Genomic DNA, 19,469 nt, shown 5'->3' with positions numbered 1-19,469 from the left:
CTAGCACACTGATGAGTTAAATTTGATGATGCGGTTAGCAAAAATCTCTGTGTTAGACTGACAGTATTGTGCAACCTCTCAGGGCCAATATTAACTCACACTGCTGGCTGTCAGTCTTCTATTGTGCATGGGAACATGGGGCGATAATATTAGGACAGATTTTAAAACTAGTAACATTCACAAATAGATTTAGTGTGTTAAAGTAAATTTACTAGATGCTTGGGCATTCGGATTAAAGTACAATGATTCTATAGAACCAGGAGTCGAGGAGTGATCTTATAGCAGTGTCCCATTCTCCATCCTGAGGAAGTGGTCATCTCTATGTCACGAACGCATTTATGGTGTTCTATGTATAGAGTTCATGCCTAATAAACATCTACTTGAAAGAGGAACTTCAGTTTTTTTTTTTAAAAGGAAATAAACTCTAAGGCATCATTCGTACTTAAGGTAAGCCTATAATAAGGCTTACCTATTAGGTACTGTAAATATCTCCTAAACTTGTACCGTTTAGGAGATATTTACATTAAATGCAGCCAATGACATCATTGGCACATGCGCTCTTAAGGGATGGCCACCCATGCTATTCCTTCAGATACCTGTGCCGTGAATGACGGCTCCCCTGCGCATGCACGGGTGTGACGTCTTCGCAGATCCGGCCTGTCACACAGCCAAAGTCTGCAGGCCCAGAAGGAAGACTGGGTGAAGATGGATGCTGCCTCTAGCGATTACATGGCATCATTGGAGGGCTTCGTTTTCACATAAAGTGCTAGTATGCGATGCATAGTAGCACATTATGCCTAAACCCTGCAGGTCTCAAAAAACAAAAAGCAGTTTACAACCGCTTTAAAGAGGAAGTAAACCCTCCTCTGTAACTTGTACCTATAGGTAAGCCTATATTAAGGCTTACCTATAGGTACTGTAAATATCTCCTAAACATGTACCGTTTAGGAGATGTTTACCTTACATGCAGCCAGTGACATTAATGGCGCATGCGCTCTGAAGGAACGGCCGCTGGTGCCGTTTCTTCAGAGCCCCGTGCCGTGACCGTCGGCTCCCGCGCGGGAGTGACGTCACCGCGGCTCCAATCAGATGGCCGCGAACCCGGAAGACGGACGACTGGACATGTCGCCCGTCATACAGGTGAGCAGTCGGCACGGCGGGGGCTCGTTCTTAGGTAAGTATTTCATAATGAGCTAGTATGCGATGCATACTAGCTCATTATGGGTTTCTCTTTCAGGTTGCAGCAAAAAAAAAAAAAAAGTTCCATGGGTTTACAACCTCTTTAAGGAGAATGTATTTGTAGCTGCTGGTACTTACCAGTGCCTGGGGCCCAGTACTGTTTTCCTGCAGAAAGCTCTTCTTACTGCTGCAGGTCCCCAGCGCCTCCATCTTGATATGGGAGCAAGCTGTGGCTTCCTGAGGAACCAGTTAGCTGCCCACTGTGAATGGGCTAGCTCACCTGGCAGTTTGTGAAAGGTCCAGCAACCTTTTGGGACATGTGATGGGGCAAGGGATGTCATACTTGCCTAGGCGAGGGTTCTGGAAGTGGAAACGGGTACCGATAAAAATCTCCCATCCCTCCAAAAAAATAAAAATGTAACTTGTTTGTAAGGGGGGAGGTGCTGGGATGAAGGGGAGAAAGAGCAAACCAGCAGGACTTCACGTATTGAGTAAAGTGCATCATTGATAAACAGAGTTTCCAAATCCCATTTTACAGATGACCACTTCTGCTGACACCTTTCCCATTTTTGGCTGACCAAGAATTTTTCATCGTAGCGGGAACAATTAGACGCTCAGAAGAGGAGATGGCTATAACTGGCAGTAGGGATGTGAGATGTGGCTGTACTAGGGAATCTTTCTGGAGTGATTGAAAGCCCCAGCTAATTTCAAAGGCATATTGAAAGTGAAGAAATACTTGGCTCATGGATGCAATAGATTGTCCTGGGTTTTTATCAACAATTTTTTTAAGTTGGTGACAGGGTCTCTTTAAACCAGTGAACCATCTGATCCCTCATATATGTGACAGGCTCCCAACGTGGCTTATGCAGAAATGGCATACAGATTTCACAGCTCCAATTAAGAAGGGACCCACCTATAATTTTTCCCTGTGAGCAACAGAATGGATTTGCATTGTCAAACAGACGGCAGTAAATCTGATAAACATCTGCTGATTATCTCTGCTCATCAACCCTACATCTCCTAGAGTTTAAAATCACTTACATCTTCAGATTGTGAAACACACATCATCTAACGCTGTGCAATCAAGTGAAGAATGTTTTCAATGTTCTCTGGAGTGGGGAAAGGCTCGGTGGCATCATTGTGAACAAGGAACTAATCAAGGGATGTGATAATAAGACAACTGCCTAATGTGAACTAAATTAAATGTAATGCAAATATGATGCAAATGAATTACAGTATTAAAACAAACACACAAATTTGGCTTGCAGGGTTATTGGGAGTTGCAAGGATCTCTGAGGATTCCTAATCAGAAATTCACATCTAAACATTTTTTCCCTTGTGTTTATAGCAGGATAAAGACAGAGCACAGAGAGGCTGAAAATTAAAAGTAAAAAGAAAATTAAATGTCTGATCCAATAAAATGCAATTTGCTATTACAGGAGAAACAAAGTTTCATATATACCATAATATCCTCATGGTCCTTTTCCTAGGACCACACCAAAAGAACAGCATTTCATTTGTGGCCCTTTTTAAAATTCTGCCTCATTCACCTCTTAAAGTGTTACTAAACCCAGGACCCTGGTCTCCCAGAAAATAGAACATGGAAATGCTATTACTTTACTAAATATAAACTGCTAAATACCTTTTCTTATCATCATCAGTATTTCACAGTCTTGTGACTTTTTTTTTTTTTACTGACCAGTTGAGCACTGGTGAAAGCTTGTAGGGTGAGTTTTAATTCCACTCTGACTGTCCTAAGAGGCTGCAGGACCCCTGACCTTCTGTCTGGACAGTGCTGATTGACCCTGTGCTGATCACATGCACTCTCCCAAGAAGGAGAAAAAAAAAAAACTCTCTAGCAATACACACCAAACTGAGCAGATGGATTGGGGACTGTGGAAGGAGAGGATCAAAGACGACAGGATCAAACAGCCTCTTTACACAATGCGGAGGATTAACCCCTCAGGTTACACAGTGAGTATAACACAGTGGTCCTCAACCCTGGCCTACAGGGCCCACTAACAGGCCAGATTTTAGGTATTACCTTTGGGAGATGCAGACTAGAGTACTGCAATCACTGAGCAGCAAATGATATCACCTGGGATGTATTTCAGTTATCTTGCAAATCTGGCCTGCTAGTGGGTCCTGTAGGCCAGGGTTGAGGACCACTGGTATAACAAGTATGCTTTACTACATATAAAGACAGTTTTTAGTGTTGTAGGTTTAGTAACACTTTAAAGAGGAGCTCCAGGATCCTTAAAAAAAACAAAAAAAAAAACAATTAAAAGTCAGCAGCTACAAATACTGTAGCTGCTGACCTTTAGTGTTAGGGCACTTACCTGTCCAGGCATCCAGTGGTGTCCTCACCCAAGCCATTTATTTAATTAGCTGCTAGAGCTGCCATCTTGACTAAGGGAAAGCAGCAGTGAAGCCTTTGCGACTTCACAGCTGGTCTCCTACTGTGCATACACAAGGCAGGATGTGCTTTGTGAATGGGTCACACTCGTCTGGGTCCTGTGAAGTGTAAAGATGTGGGGGAAGGGGGAGGATTCAGGCTTATGGGAGCGGGTACCCTGAGGGGGAGTCTGAGGAGGCAGACAAGCAGAGCGTCCCTTTTAAGCGCTTGCTTAAGCACTTACGTGTGAAACGCGTTTACTAGCTATCTGTTGACTGCGTGTATGTCTTCTTGCTACCATGCATTTTTTAATGATATAACTCAAAAAAAAAGAAGCTGCTTTTATTCCTGGAAGTGCCACCACTTTTTCTCTTTATAAACCATTTATTAGTGAAAAAAACAAATGTGATACTCCCAAACATAAAACGTACAATATCTCACAAAAGGGAGTTCATCTCTCACATTTTTGTAAATATATCTTTTCATGTGACAACACTGAAGAAATTATACTTTGCTACAATGTAAAGTAGTGAGTGAACAGCTTGTATAACAGTGTAAATTCGCTGTCCCCTCAAAATAACTCAACACACAGCCATTAATGTCTAAACCACTGGCAACAAAAGTGAGTACACCAATAAGTGAAAATGTCCATTTGGGACCAATTAGCCATTTTTCCACCCCAATGTCATGTGACTCATTAGTGTTACAAGGTCTCAGGTGTAAATGAGGAGCAGGCTTGGTAAATTTGGTGCGATTGCCCTCACTCTCTCATACTGGTCACTGGAAGTTCAGCATGGCACCTCATGGCAAAGAACTCTCTGAAGATATGAAAAAAAAAATTGTTGCTCTAAATAAAGATGGCCTAGCCTATAAGTAGATTGCCAAGATGCAGAAACTGAACTGCAGAATGGTGGCCAAGACCATACAGTGGTTTAACAGGACAGGTTCCACTCAGAACAGGCCTCGCCATGGTCGATCAAAGAAGTAGAGTGCATGAGTTCAGCATATCCAGAGGTTATCTTTGGGAAATCGATATTTAAGTGCTGCCAGCATTGCTGCAGAGGTTGAAGAAGGAGTGGTGGGGGGGGGGGGGGGGGGGTCAGCCTGTTAGTGCTCAGACCATAAGCCACATACTGCATCAAATTGGTCTGCATGGCTGTCGTCCCAGAAGGAAGCCTCTTCTAAAGATGATGCGTCAAGTGTCTTGGCTACAGTCAAGCATGGTGGTGGAAGTGTCATGGTCTGGGGCTGCATGAGTGCTGACGGCACTGGGGAGCTACAGTTCATTGAGGGAACCACGAATGCCAACATGCACTGTGACATACTGAAGTAGAGAATGATCCCCTCCCTTCAGAGACTGGGCTGCAGGGCACTGTTCCAACATGATAATGACCCCAAACACACCTCCAAGACGACCACTGCCTTGCTAAAGGAGCTAAGGGTAAAGGTGATGGATTGGCCAAGCAGGTCTCCAGACCTAAACCCTATTGAGCATCTGTGGGGCATCCTCAAAATGGAAGGTGGTCTCCAACATCCACCAGCTCCGTGATGTTGTCATGCAGGAGTGGAAGAGAACTCCAGTGGGCAACCTGTGAAGCTCTGGTGAACTCTATGCCCAAAAGGGTTAAGGCAGTGCTGGAAAATTATGGTGACCACACAAAATATTGACAATTTGGGCCCAATTTAGACATTTTCACTTAGGGGTGTATTCACTTTTGTTGCCAGCAGTTTAGACATTAAATGGCTTTGCATTGAGTTATTTTGAGGGGACAGCAAATTTACACTGTTATACAAGCTGTACACTCACTACTTTACATTGTAGCAAAGTGTAATTTCTTCAGTGTTGTCACATGAAAAGATATAATAAAATATTTACAAAAAAGGTGAGGGGTGTACTCACTTTTGTGACATACTGTGTGTAAGCTCATCAATGATTCTCAAATCCAGAGAAGTAAGATCTTATGCACATACTCTTTCCTGGGAAGACACTTCAATTAACAACTTGACCCCCCAGGCCTTTTTCTGAGGTATTGGTTTACATGTTAAAATCAGTATTCATGCTTAAAATTTCTTCCCAAAACATTATATTTTTTAAAGCAGAGGCACTAGAAAATAAAATGGTGGATTTTAGGTTTACACAGGAGGTCTCCTGCTAGAATTACTGCCTATGATCACCAAAAAAAAAAAAAAGTCGCACAGGTGATCAAATACCACCAAAAGAAAGCTCTATTTGTGGGAAAAAAGGATATCAATTTTATTTGGGTACAGCGTTGCAATTGTCCGCTAAAGTAACGCAGTGCTGAATCGCAAAAAATAGCCTGGTCATTAAGGGGGAAAATCTTCCGTTCCAGAAGTGGTTAAAAAAAAATATATATATTTTTTTCCTCACTTTTGCTTTACATTTTTTTTAAAAATAACTTATTGCAGTCACAAAGAATGTAAACATCCCTTGTAACAGCAACAGGCATGTGACAGGTCCTCTTTATGAAGATATCTGGGGTCCCTCCATAGGAAATGAGGAATCCCTCCTCTGCACTTAAAAGCATTTAAACACACCATGTTTGGTGAGATCAAATGGTTTTAATTTTAAAAATTGGCGGCATACACATCCGGGTAACCTGGAAGCGATGTGATGTCAATCCTAGCGGGCTAGTTAGATGCTAGGATTGCTTCTACAAGATTGCCGACTGCCAGCTCTGAAAAAATGGTACTGGGATGATGCCTGCAGCTGCAAGTATGCTGCTGGTCGGCAAGTGGTAAAATATGGCTGATGCTTTTTAAGGGGAATCCCCTCTTTAACATAGCCAATGCAGAAGAAGGGACTCCCCTTGAAACACATCAGCAATATTTATTCGAAGAGGCTTTTTCCCCAGGAAAGAGTATGTGCATAGGATCTCACGTCTCTGTATTTGAGAATCATTGATGAGCTTACCTACATTTGTATTTGTGAGTAGAACAATCAATTTTATTCCACTAATACATAGTTTATACAGATAATGCACTAGGCTGTTGTGCCCTCTGTTTATTTTTTACTGTATGTGTGAATAATGGGATTTTTGATTTACCGTAAAATCCATTTCTCTGATGTTCATTGATGGACACAGCTCCTGATCCTTCTTAACTATTGGGTTATATTGCCCCCCTACAGGAGTAGGACACTAGGCAGGAAAAAGCTTGGACTATGCCTATGGGTAGTTCCAGGGGGTATACACCCACAACCTACTATAGGCACTCAGTTTTGTTACAAGCAGTGTCAGAAGAAAGCCAACTCCACAGAGGGGTGTGTTCTGTGTCTGTCAATGAACAATGGAGAAATGGACTTTACGGTAAGTCAAAAATCCCATTTTCTCTTTCATTCATTGATTCTTCTTAACCATTCGGACGTCTCAAAGCAGTGTTAAACATGAGGGGTGGGAAAACAGCCATAAAAAAAAAAATTCACAAGGCTAACCATTGAAAACCAGGTAACATGGAGCTCAACCAACAGAACTGGAACTCACCTGAAAAAAACAATACATCCTCAAAGGAGGACCGGGTTCTCTAAACAGCAGCCTGCAAAAACTGCCTGCCAAAAGAAGTATCCTCAGATGCCAACACATCCACTTTATAAAATTTTGTAAAAGTGTGCACAGACGACCAGATGGCCACCTTGCAAATCTGCATCACTGATCCCCGATGACAGAAGGCCCAGGAGGCACTAGAAGCACCAAGTGCTCGAGCAGAGTATGCCTTAACAGGGAAAGGAGGAACCTGACCACTAATCGAATAGGCCTAAATCACTGACTGTATGATCCATCTGGAAATGGTCGCAGCAGAAACGACCAACCCTTTGAGGTCCAACCATGAGTACAAATAGCGAGTCTGACTTCCTAAAAGACTCCGTAGCTGCCAGGAACACCCTAATTGCCGAACCACATCCAGGGATGCAGAGAAATTTCCTTGGGATGTTTAGGCCTGGGACATAGGGAAGGCAACACAATGTCTTCATTCAAATGGAAATCAGAGACGACCTTTGGAAGGAACATACAGGGACAAAGAACCACTTTAGCTCTGTAAACCAACAGGTAAGGTGGACGACAAGACAACGCCGCCAGCTCCGACACCCCACAGAAGTAATAGCCACCAAAAAGGTCACCTTCTGGGACAACATAAGCAGGGGAACCTCCGGATATTTTTCAAAGGGAGAGTCCTGGATAACGGACAACACCAATTTGAGGACCCACGGCGGTAATGGAGACCGCACTGGAGGAACCAAGTGTCGAGCTCCCTGGATAAAAGGTATGCACGAAGGAAAGTGTGGCCAATGGACGTTAAAAGAAAACTGCCAAGGTCGAAACCTGGCCCTTGATAATACTCAAGGCCAGGCGCTGCTCAACTCCCTGTTGGAAGAAAGCCAAGATCCGAGCCACTGAAAAGGAGCAAGGGAGAACCCCAAAAGACTCACACCACGCAACGTACTTCTTTCAAGTACGATGGTAGATCCTCCTAGAGGTAGATTTTCTAACCTTTAACAGAGTAGGAATCACGGATTCAGACAAACCTCTATCCTTCAGCACCTGGCTTTCACCAGCCAAGCCGTTAAAACCAGCGACTGTAAAGCACGATAGAAGATTGGTCATTAAGACAGCAGATCTTCCCTGAGAGAAAGTCTCCAAGGAGCATTGGCTACCAGCCGTACCAGATCGGCGTACCAAGTCCTGCAAGGCCAGTCTGGAGCCACCAGAAAGACTTGAATCACTTGCTGCCTCGAACAAAACAACAAAGATAGAAAAAAATCTATTTAAAAAAGGAAGAAATTGCCAGGACAAGAGGTTCCAGCAAGGAACTAGGTCATTATCCAGTTTTGTGGACGGAACCAGAGCAGACTTCTGAAGGTTCAGAATCCAACCAAACTCCCTCAGAGATCACAGAGTAATCTCCAAGGTGTCAATCAGAGCAGTCGGAAACTCTGCTCGCATAAGAAGATCACCAAGGTATCCCAGTACTGCGATCCCCCACTGACGCAACAATGCTAGCACCATGGCCAGCACTTTGTGAGGACTTGAGGAGTGGAGGCGAGACCAAAAGGTAAAATGTCAGAAACTGATAATGCTCCTCGCCCACAGCAAAGCGGAGAAAGCGCTGGTGACAAGCACATGTTGGAATGTGAAGGTAGGCGTCCTTGATGTGGATTGAAGTGAGAAAATCCCCCAGATGTAGGGATGCCACTACCATGCGAATGGTCTCCATTTGAAACGTCTGTACCCGCACAAAGCAGTTTAGCGCCTTAAGGTCCAGAATTGGAAGTACCTTGCCTTTCTTCCAGGGAATTGTAAACAGGTTTGAGTAAAACCCCCGAAAACATTCCGAAGCCAGAACCATCATCCCATGAAGAAGGTAGAAAAAAAAAAAAAACCCGAGTGCCTATAGCTGAGTGTGGGTGTATCCCCCCTGGGACTGCCCATAGGCATAGTCAAGCTTTTTCCTGCCTAGTGTCCTACTCCTGTAGGGGGCAGTATAGCCCAATAGTTAGGAAAAATCAGGAGCTGTGTCCGTCAATGAGCGAAAGAGAAATAAGGTTTATATAACAATGAAAGATCCACTTCATTTGTGTCATCGAGACATAATGTTACTAGGGCAACCTAAACTCTATTTAAAACGGAGCTTAGCATCTCAGATTGGCAGGACATCTGGCAGTGAAGAGCGCTAGAAAGGTCTACATTTTTGAAAATTCCTGTTCAGGCGGTACTATACTCTAGCCCATTTAGCTCATTTTACTCCAACAGACCCCTCTACACTTGCTTCAATGGATGTGCCCACGAAGACACAAAGATATACAGGCCTTTTGATGGACTTGCCCAATAATGAGCAGACTCTGAATTAAGTTTTTAACCTGATTCGTATACATTAATTCCTGTAAAAAACCTTAATGAGGTGTCATTGAACAATATACAGTGCATCCGGAAAGTATTCACAGGGCTTCACTTTTTCCACATTTTGTTATGTTAGTCTCATTCCAAAATAGAAAAACGTCATTATTTTCCTCAAAATTCTACAATACCCAATAATGACAACGTGAAAGAAGTTTGTTGAATTTACAGCCTTTTTTATGACACTCAAAATTGAGTTTAGGTTCATCCCGTTTCCACTGATCATCCTCAAGATGCTTCTACAACTTGATTGGAGTCCACCTGTGGAAAATTCAGTTGGTAGGACATGGTTGATTTGGAAAGGCACACACCTGTCTATATAAGGTCCCACAGTTAGCAATGAATGTCAGAGCACAAACTAAGCCACGAAGTCCAAGGAATTGTCTGTAGACCTCTGAGACAGGATTGTATCGAGGCACAGATCTGGGGGGAAGGGTACAGAACTTTTTTTGCAGCATTGAAGGTCCCAATGAGCACAGTGGCCTCCATCATCCGTAAATGGAAGAGGTTTGGAACCACCAGTACTCCTCCTAGAGTGGGCTGCCTGGCCAAACTGAGTAATCGGGGGAGAAGGGCCTTAGTCAGGGAGGTGACCAAAAACCAGATGGTTACTCTAAAAGAGCTCCAGCATTTCTCTGTAGAGACAGGAGAACCTTCCAGAAGAACAACCATCTCTGCAGCACTCAACCAATCAGGCCTGTATGAGTGGCCAGACAGACAGAAGCAAAGGCACATGACAGCCCGACTGGAATTTGCCAAAAGGCACCTGAAGGATTCTCAGACCATGAAAAATAAAATACTCTGGTCTGATGAAATAAAGATTGAACTCTTTGGCCTGAATGGCAAGCGTCATGTCTGGAGGAAACCAGGCATCGCTTATCACCTGGCCAATACCATCCCTACAGTGAAGCATGGTGGTGGCAGCATCATGCTGTGGGGATGTTTTTTAGCAGGAGGAACTGGTAGACTAGTCAGGAATGAGGAAAAGATGAACACAGCAATGTACAGAGACATCCATGATAAAAAGAAAACCTGCTCCAGAGCACTCTGGACCTATGACTGGTGCAGCACACAGCCAAGATAACAAAGGAGTGGCTACGGGACAGGCTATGGGACAACCCTGGAAAATGTTCTTGAGTGCCCAGCCAAAGCACAGCCTTGAACCTGATTGGACCTGGAGACATCTGAAAATGGCTGTGCACCGACGCTCCCCATCCAGCCTGATGAAGCTTGAGTGGTCCTGCAAAGAAGAATGGGAGAAACTGCCCAAAATTAGGTGTGCCAAGCTTGTAGCATCATACTCAAAAAGATTTGAGGCTGTGAATGGTGCCAAAGGTGCTTCAACAAAGCACTGAGCAAAGGCTGTAAATACTTAAGTACATGGGATTTTATTTTTGTTTTTAATACATTTGCAAAGATTTCAATGCTCAATACTTTGTTGTTGCTCAATTTTGAGTGTCCAGGCAAAGGCTGTGAATATTTCTGTACATGTGATTTTATTTGTGTTTTATTTTGAATAAATTTGCAAAGATTTCAAACAAACTTCTTTCACGTTGTCATTATGGGGATCGTTTGTAGAATTTTGAGGAAAATAATGAATTTAATCCATTTTGGAATTTAGCTGTAACATAACAAAATGTGGAAAAGGTGAAGCGCTGTAAATACTTTCCCAATGCACTGTGTATCTATCCCTTACTTTTTCTGCGCAGAACGAATGTTGGCCCTGCACATTTTCAGAGTCACCAGATTCACGACGACTTTGGCCTAAAAGACTCCCAACCCCGATGCTTTGAAGAAATTTTGAAGTAAAAACAAGTTATCCAACATCATGATAAATGAAAACAGCAATTTCTGCCATCCCCCTCCCCAAATTCCTCCCCACTTAGCAGCCTTGGATATCTTATTCTGAACCACCACAGATTGACGATTCCCTATTGACTTTATAATAAGCTGACCCCCTGGGGTCCTCGCCTTTCCCTGTCCCCTTGCCTTCTCTTTTTTTTCTTTTCCTATGTCCTTTTCTTTGTTTTTCCCTTCTCTATGCTTCCTTTTACCTCTCTAATATCATCTTCTTCGACTTAACGCGTCTTCCTCCACTACATTTCCTAAAATATCCTTTTCAACACCTATATATCTATGCCCCCTTAGACTTACCTGGAAGACGACTATGACCTTGGTTTCCAGGCCCCAACATATATTTTTAACTTTGTGCTGTTGAACCTAAAAAGAGGCCCTCACCTAACATACAGTACCTTGGACTATGGCATTTGGTATTGTTGCTAACCTTGTTGCTGCTTCTGTAAGCTATTGACTATCTATATACTTTCCCATCAACTTAATTTACTTTATTGTCAAGCTTACCTTGGTGTATTCCTTAATAAACATACAATTTGTAACAATACAAACCTAATTTTGATATCGGATAGGGAATTCCAAAATAGTGTGTATAAAATTCCAGCAGTGTCGCTGCTGCACTCAGAGCGTACTGTGCCTGATCGACCTTTTGTGGTATGGCATAGACAGATATCTGTTAATAGACAAGGAGACATTAGACATTTCAGCAAAGTAGAGCTTAAAGTATATCTAAAGATTTTTTGCACGACAGTTCAAACAGGTACCAACACCAGTGTCTCCCTATACTTTGTGCATCAATAGAAACACACGGCCCCATAGCCTAAGATAGAAAGGAATTCAAACCCCCCCCCCCCTTTTTTTTTTTTTTAAGGATGATTGGAACAGAGGGGTTTAGGTGGGAATTGGTTGGGAGCCAATATCATGGGGAGGGAATGAGGGAGGAGGGCTTCTAGGAGTTTTTTTTTTTTTGCACTGGAATTGGGTTTAGGCATACCAATTTTATTTAGTTATTCCCTGGCATATACACAACTTTTGTGATGGAAAGGAACCAAGAGTGAAAGTGGAAGAAGGTTTCCAATTAAGGGTTGTCACTGGAACAGGAATAGATAAGAAATCTTCCAATGGGAACACTAGTGCTAGTGACAACAGGGATTACCCCTCATTTCCTGCTTTGGCTATGGAACATGAAGTGAAAAAGGTTGGTCTTTAGTTCTACTTAAAAAAAAATATATAAATAAATAATTAATATTTATTTATTTATTTATATTAGGAATCAACCAGTTATCTGCAAGGCCCCGGAAGTTACCGATATTGTGCGTGGTGCACATGTGACGTCATTGCGTGTTGCTTCACGTGTCTCCGCGCGCTGGGCCTATAATTTGACACCTTCTGCCTTCTAAGACCGCCTCCCATGCCTCGAACAGTGTGTACAGCTGCAGTCCGATCACGGTGCCAGCCAGCCACCCACCCACAGGCCCTGGCCTCAGGCACCCACCACAGGGTGCCAGCCAGCTACCCACAGCAGGGTGCAAGCTGCCAGCCATCCCAGTGACCCACAACAGGGTGCCAGGCCAGCATCCAGCCACCCACCCCACAACAGGGTGCCAGCAAGCTAGCCACCCACAGCAGGGTGACACCAAGCCAACCACCCACCACAGTGTTCCAGCAAGCCAGCCAGCCACCCACAACAGGGTGACACCATGCCAGCCACCTACAACAGGGTGACACCATGCCAGCCATCCACAACAGGGAGCCAGCAAGCCACCCACACTGCCAGGCATCAGCCACCAACCTACAACAGGGTGCCAGCAAGCCACCCACAGCAGGGCAGGTGCCAGCAGCCAGCCATTTTTTTAACCTTATTGTCTCTCTCAAATTGCAATGGAGATGGCTGAAGACAGAAAAAGTAAAACATGTGATCTGGGACTTTTTCTCGTCTCAACTATCTCCAGGAAAAGCAGCAGTGTGCAACAAATGCACAAACAATATAAGCATGGTATCAGTAACTGCAAAAAAACAAAAATACGTCAAATCTTTGGGCCCATCTAAGAGTTCATCATATTGAATTATATCATACAGCACAGGAAAAACAAAATGAATATCAATGCAATTTTGAAATACCTCCTCCACTATCCCAGGCAACAATAACAGGATTTAAGCAGTTGATGTCCATACTTGAGCCAAGGTACACACTGAAGAGTGAGAAGTATTATGGAACCGAAATGCTGGATAAGATTCACCAAAAGGTCGTTGAGAAAGTAAAGGCTATGCTGCAACTAGAGAATGCTAGCAACTCACTCTCATTCACGACTGACTGCTGGCCAGGAGGAGGACAAACAGTCACTAATGAATGTTACATGCCACTTCATTGACAGCGGATGGACAAAAAGGCAATTGGTCTTGAATACAAAAGTGATGCAAGGATCCGCAACTGGGGAGTACATGTTTCTAGGCATGCTTGAAAAACGGGGAATCACCAAAGTCAGAGTGAGGCTTGTGCTCCTTAGAGACAGTGGAGCAAACACGAGGAAAAGAATGAGGCTTACTGATATGTCAGACCTCAGGGTCATGGCACACAACACCCTCCAACTTTCAAATAATGGTCTGTCAAGCCAGAGAGCTTTGATTGATATAGGTTTTGAGAAGCATGAAGAGATTAAAAATGTTGTGCTGGCAAGTCTTTTGGATCCTCAATACAAGAACCATGCTTTCTCTTCTGATGTATTGGCCAAGCCAAAACAATGGCTGACAGAAGATATTCAACAGGAGGTTCCTGCCAAACAGGCCAGAACAGCATTTTTATAATCTGAAAGAGCAGCATGCTGCAAAAACAGAAAAATGTCCAAAAAGACAATGAACAGACAATGAACAGAAGAGAATCTTCTTCATCGTGGTGGAATTGATCATGACATTTTCAGTGTTTTATTGGGGCTTCATGTGGAGGATTCTTCTGAATCTGCAATAATGAGCCTGGATAATGAACTTCCATTTATATTTGAAGGAACCAGTAATTGAGAGAAGAAGAAGTGATCCTCTTCAGTGGTGGAAAGAAAAGGAGGCACGCTACAAAAGACTTGCATCTCATGCTAGAAGATACCTCTCTGCTCCTCTTTCCTCTCCTGTACCAAGTGAGCGTGTTAATGAAGTGGCAGCAATATATGAAAAAAACAGAAACCGTTTAACAGGTGAACATGCTGAAATGTTATGTTAAAGAAATTGAACTACCCATCTTGTGCCATCATCCAAAGTTAAATAGAAAAAAGTAACTGTGAAGGATCGTGGGTTGAGAAACCCAACCACAGTTGATTCTTCACAAGGACATATGACTTGACTTTCTAAGGCACATCATAGAATGAATCATAGTGAATCATATAGTTAAAAAAGTTTGTTTATTGATTACAACCAACATAAAAATGAGGACAAACGAACATATTTCCTCATTGGGACATACAAAACATATAGACAGTGTTAAAATCGAATAACCCAAAACTATTTTTTACCCATATAGTCACAAGACAATGGGAAAAGCTGTAAATGTCTTATATAATGTTTTATCAATTATTCCTTTTTGATATGCACTCAATATTACACGTGCAAAGTTGTTTTGGAATCTAATTGATTCATCTCTTGAGATTAGTTTATACCATTCTTGATTATTTAAGATGGTTAAGCACATTGTCTTATAGTCATCAATATTCATGATAGCCACGTTGCCCCCCTTGTCTGATGGTTTTATTATTATTTTGTTATTGTTGCTCAAATCTGTAAGTGCTTTCTTTTTGTTTCAAAGTAAGGTTTTGGGAGGCCCATTTATGTGTTCTAACATCCTAGATTTGTTTGGTAACCTGCGTTATGAATGCTGCAATGTTTGGGTTTGTTTGAAGCGAGGGAAATTTTGTTGATTTCTACCAAAGTGGCATCAACACCTTCACGCTCACAAAATAGAACACAAACACTTCCAAATCAAACTCACGGTGGTAATGGTGATGGGTCAGTAGACTGGATCTATGAAAACCAATCTATGTATTTACCGGACGGCCGATTACACTCCATTCTACATCAACTGCCAAACCATAGGCATAGTCTATATCATGTACTGAAAAGGAGGAAAAACTAAACGCCAGTTTTGGAGGAGAATAAAAGATCATATTGGCTATGGCAAAAATAACCTACTACTAACCCCTATAGGGAGACACTTGGGCACATATCACAAAAATGACACCTCAGTGATAAAATTTGCTGCTCTGGAAAGGATCTTGGAGAACCCCCGCGGGGGAGAATTCGACAAGATCATTTTACAGAGAGAAAGCAGATGGATATTTGGCCTTCAAGCCACCAAGTATCCTGGCTTGAACGACGCCTTAAGCTACAAACCTTTTCTGTGACTGAACCTCGAATCCGCTCCAAACAAATAACAAAAAAAACCCCTATCAAACATCATATATAATAAATATATGTAATCTCTTGCCTGATACAGAGAACCTCCTCTGTCTTGCTCCTTTCTCAAATTCTTTTATTTTGAGCGACCCAATTCTTGGGAATGAGATTATATACAAGGCATATAAGAAGAAATATTCTTAACTCTACCAAACCCCTGTGCCCCAAGAATATTCATCTGGATATTCATGTCCTTGTAGTCTGTCTCAAATATCCACCTATTTATCCAATAAGGTTGGTCTATCTCCTATTTTGTAATTATATCCTATCTTTGTACTACATCCTTACAAATTATATTCATTTACTTAAATGTTCCAACTTTATAATGTATAAATGATATTTACAACATTGCATCTGTATAATTGATCATAAATGCACTATACGTTTGAGTGTATTAGGGGTTAACCCCACTGGGCGGCGCTGTTTTTCTGTCCGGGCGGGCATATGCGCTTCCAAGAGGAGAAATCCCTTGTGGAAGTCTTCTCGATTTCGGGAGGGATTGGCCGCATCAGTTACCTTCATTGGCCGGTGGCTGGTCACCTCCCTGCACTCGTCACTTCCGGTTTTGAAGTGCGAGTGTTTGAAGCGCACGCACCGCCGTCAGCGAGCGGAAGCGTAGCGACGTCACTCCGTGATGCCGTTGGGGCTGACCCGCCCTCCAACGCCCGGCCCGTGATTGGCGGTGTGGAGGGCGCACTATTTAAGAGGTATGTCTCGCAGCCATTTGACACGGCGGCGAGACTCGAGGCAGATGCTTTTCTCCGGGTAAAAATCCTACAAATCTCCCTCTTTGAATCCTCAATCTTCGACTAACAGGCATAACCTATATATATTGTCCCTATAGGACTTCACACCTAGCCCTGCATCCAGGCTATTTGGGAGTAAATTCCATGGATATCTCATATATATGGGCTTGACCAGACATACATACTTTGACGGGTACTGTTTGCAACTCATATTTTTTTGCCTAAAATGCTATCGTCTGCACTTTTTTGATGCTTATATAAACACACTCCCTATCTTCCAAATGGGCAAATTAATAATAAGCTGATATGACCCCTTATAGGTCCGGTAGTTCTAGGGGGGACTGAACCGGAGGGTCAATTAAACCAGTCTTCTGTACTGATTGGAGCCCAAGATGTTGGCCAGAATATATACTCCATGTACTTAATTACCTCTTAGGAGTTGCCAGACCTTTTATCTATGGGGTTTTATCTCCTCTGTATTCACTCTATTCTTATACTCATTTGTATTCCAACCTATTTTATTACCCATAAACCATGAGAATTACTATGCTCCTTATGCAGATTCGCAATATTACTCCCCTTCCTGGATTGCGGACAATATATAGGCTGTCCTGTCAACCATCATATTCATTACTGCAGACATTTTGAGGTAATCAATGAAATTAGAAAACGAATTATATGCCTTGTATTCGTAATAATCATCAATTCAGAAAGGGGAACTAATTACACTCTTTCACCTCCTCTATAGGAATACATTCTTGATTTAAGGATTTACTGATCCTGGGTTTGACTTACCTGTTCAACCCTATTCAACTTATTTTTCACGTGAATACTCACATAAAAGTGAAAAGGTAAAAATTATATAATTATAATGAAATTCATAATAAACAGAAGCCATCCTAAAATAATATTTTACATATATTTTCTAGATCTATTAGAAATGTTTGCTCTGCCTCATATATCCTCTCTCGCGCCCTCTATGTCCACCCGGGAGACATTGGCTACACCCAGTTACAGGTGTGTTCCCCGGTATTACACGCTAATAATAGTGCAAATGATATAATTCTAATTATGTTTGATACTAACTGATGTTTTGTCTATTTCAAGAAATCTCTGATGTAAAATTGTGGTCCTGAAGAAGCACGCTGCGAAACGCGTTGACCCAAAGATCAAATATAATTATATAATATATACTGTACTCCAATATTGTGAAATTATTAATAACCCACACATTTTTCCCATTGTCTTGTGACTATATGGGTAAAAAATAGTTTTGGGTTATTCGATTTTAACACTGTCTATATGTTTTGTATGTCCCAATGAGGAAATATGTTCGTTTGTCCTCATTTTTATGTTGGTTGTAATCAATAAAAAAAAAAAAAAAAACTTTTTTTAACTATATGATTCGCTATGATTCATTCTATGATGTGCCTTAGAAAGTCCAGTCATATGTCCTTGTGAAGAATCAACTGTGGTTGGGTTTCTCAACCCACGATCCTTCACGGTTCCTTTTTTCTGCTGAAATGTTATGCTTTCTGAACTATAATATTGTTCTACTTAACTGGGAGTATTGAAAAGTGTAGTAGTACTAGTGTCCACTCTAATCCACTGTCTAGCTTTTTTTCTAGCAGTTTTGCACTGACTGCAGTAGTGATTTAAAATCATTGCAGTGAGTGCACTATTGCAGCAGTAGTCCACTGACTCCAATCCACTGTCTATCTGTTGTCTAGCTTGTTTCTAGCAGTTTTGCTGCCACTGACTGCACTGCTGCAGTAATGATATAAAATTATTGCAGTGAGTGAGTGCACTACTGCAGCAGTTTATGCATCATTCACAATCAGATAATGTGAATCTGATGTCTCTGCAAGTGCAGTTTTCCTATCAGTTTTCATGCAGTTAAGGTGTGAAGAACGAGCCCTTAATGTTAAAAAAGTTAATAAATAAACATTAACATGTTCAGTAACAGATTTGTGTTGAAATTTGTGTTTATTTTGGAAAAATTTACAAAATATTGTATGCGATGGCCAAAATATCAGTATCGGCAACGAAAAAAAATCCATATCAGTTGATCCCTAATATATATATATATATATATATATATATATATATATATATATATATATATATATATATATATATATATATATTATATTATATTATATATTCCCACTTGTTCAGCCCCTCACTTGGAAAAGCCTGAGCAAAAAAACCTGACAGAGGTTCTAATTCTTCTCTCTTGCGCAACCCCTAAAAAAGAAAAACAAACACAAACTTTGGCCCGAATTACAGTTCAGCTAGACCGTGTGTACCATATAATACAAGTAGCACTGAAGTAACACCATGGCCCTGGAGTAACTGTTACTTACAAGAGTTCCATTTTTAAAGATAGATGAATTCTTCATGTCAGACACAATGAAAGCGACAAGGTAGGTGCTCATTTTCACACTGGTGGCAAATTCATCAAGAAACAGCCCATTTGGAAGCGTGGTTGTGCTTATCTGCAAGAAACAATGGGTTACCTTGTCTGATAGGTGTAGGTTAGAAGAAATGATGCTTGGTAATTGTACCAATACTTCCCAAACATGGCTATGTTGGCAAGATAGTATTTATTTCTTCTTGTCATAGTTCCAAACTCGCCTGCCCACACTATTTTTTGAGCTGTTCCCACCCACTGTAGTTCATTTGTTACAGTCTACATTCCTGTAATCATTTGTTCACCCACTCTGTCTACATTAGAGATTAGAAAGCTTCCAAATGACTGATTAAAAGGGGGATCAAGGCGAGTCAAACTGAGCTGACTTTTTAAAATCCCAATTTTAATGCACCTACAGTGAAATTTAGGTAAGAATTTCTCCACAGTCCCTGCAGCTACACAAGTCAGTGAGGGCTTGTTGTAAAGCTCATTAAAGTGGTTCTAAAAGGTATGTTATTTTGACCTTAATGCATCCT

At 41.8% G+C, this 19,469-nt stretch overlaps 1 protein-coding gene across 1 annotated transcript in view; it reads right to left on the bottom strand.

Moving 5' to 3' along the window:
• LNPEP (leucyl and cystinyl aminopeptidase) overlaps positions 1 to 19,469 on the bottom strand; it is a 149,542-nt gene that overhangs the window by 109,020 nt on the left and 21,053 nt on the right. Inside the window, exons 3-4 of the mRNA XM_082258796.1 lie at positions 18,887 to 19,018; positions 11,890 to 12,010 (exon numbers count right to left, since the gene is read on the bottom strand). Coding sequence (XP_082114922.1) covers positions 11,890 to 12,010; positions 18,887 to 19,018 — 253 coding nt within the window. The remainder of the gene's footprint in view (positions 1 to 11,889; positions 12,011 to 18,886; positions 19,019 to 19,469) is intronic.

Source organism: Pelophylax lessonae (genome assembly GCF_965119305.1).
Source record: "Pelophylax lessonae genome assembly, chromosome: 1".
Taxonomy (NCBI): domain Eukaryota; kingdom Metazoa; phylum Chordata; class Amphibia; order Anura; family Ranidae; genus Pelophylax; species Pelophylax lessonae.
The sequence above is the reverse complement of the archived record's forward strand: the minus strand, read 5'-3'. Positions and strand labels throughout refer to the sequence as shown.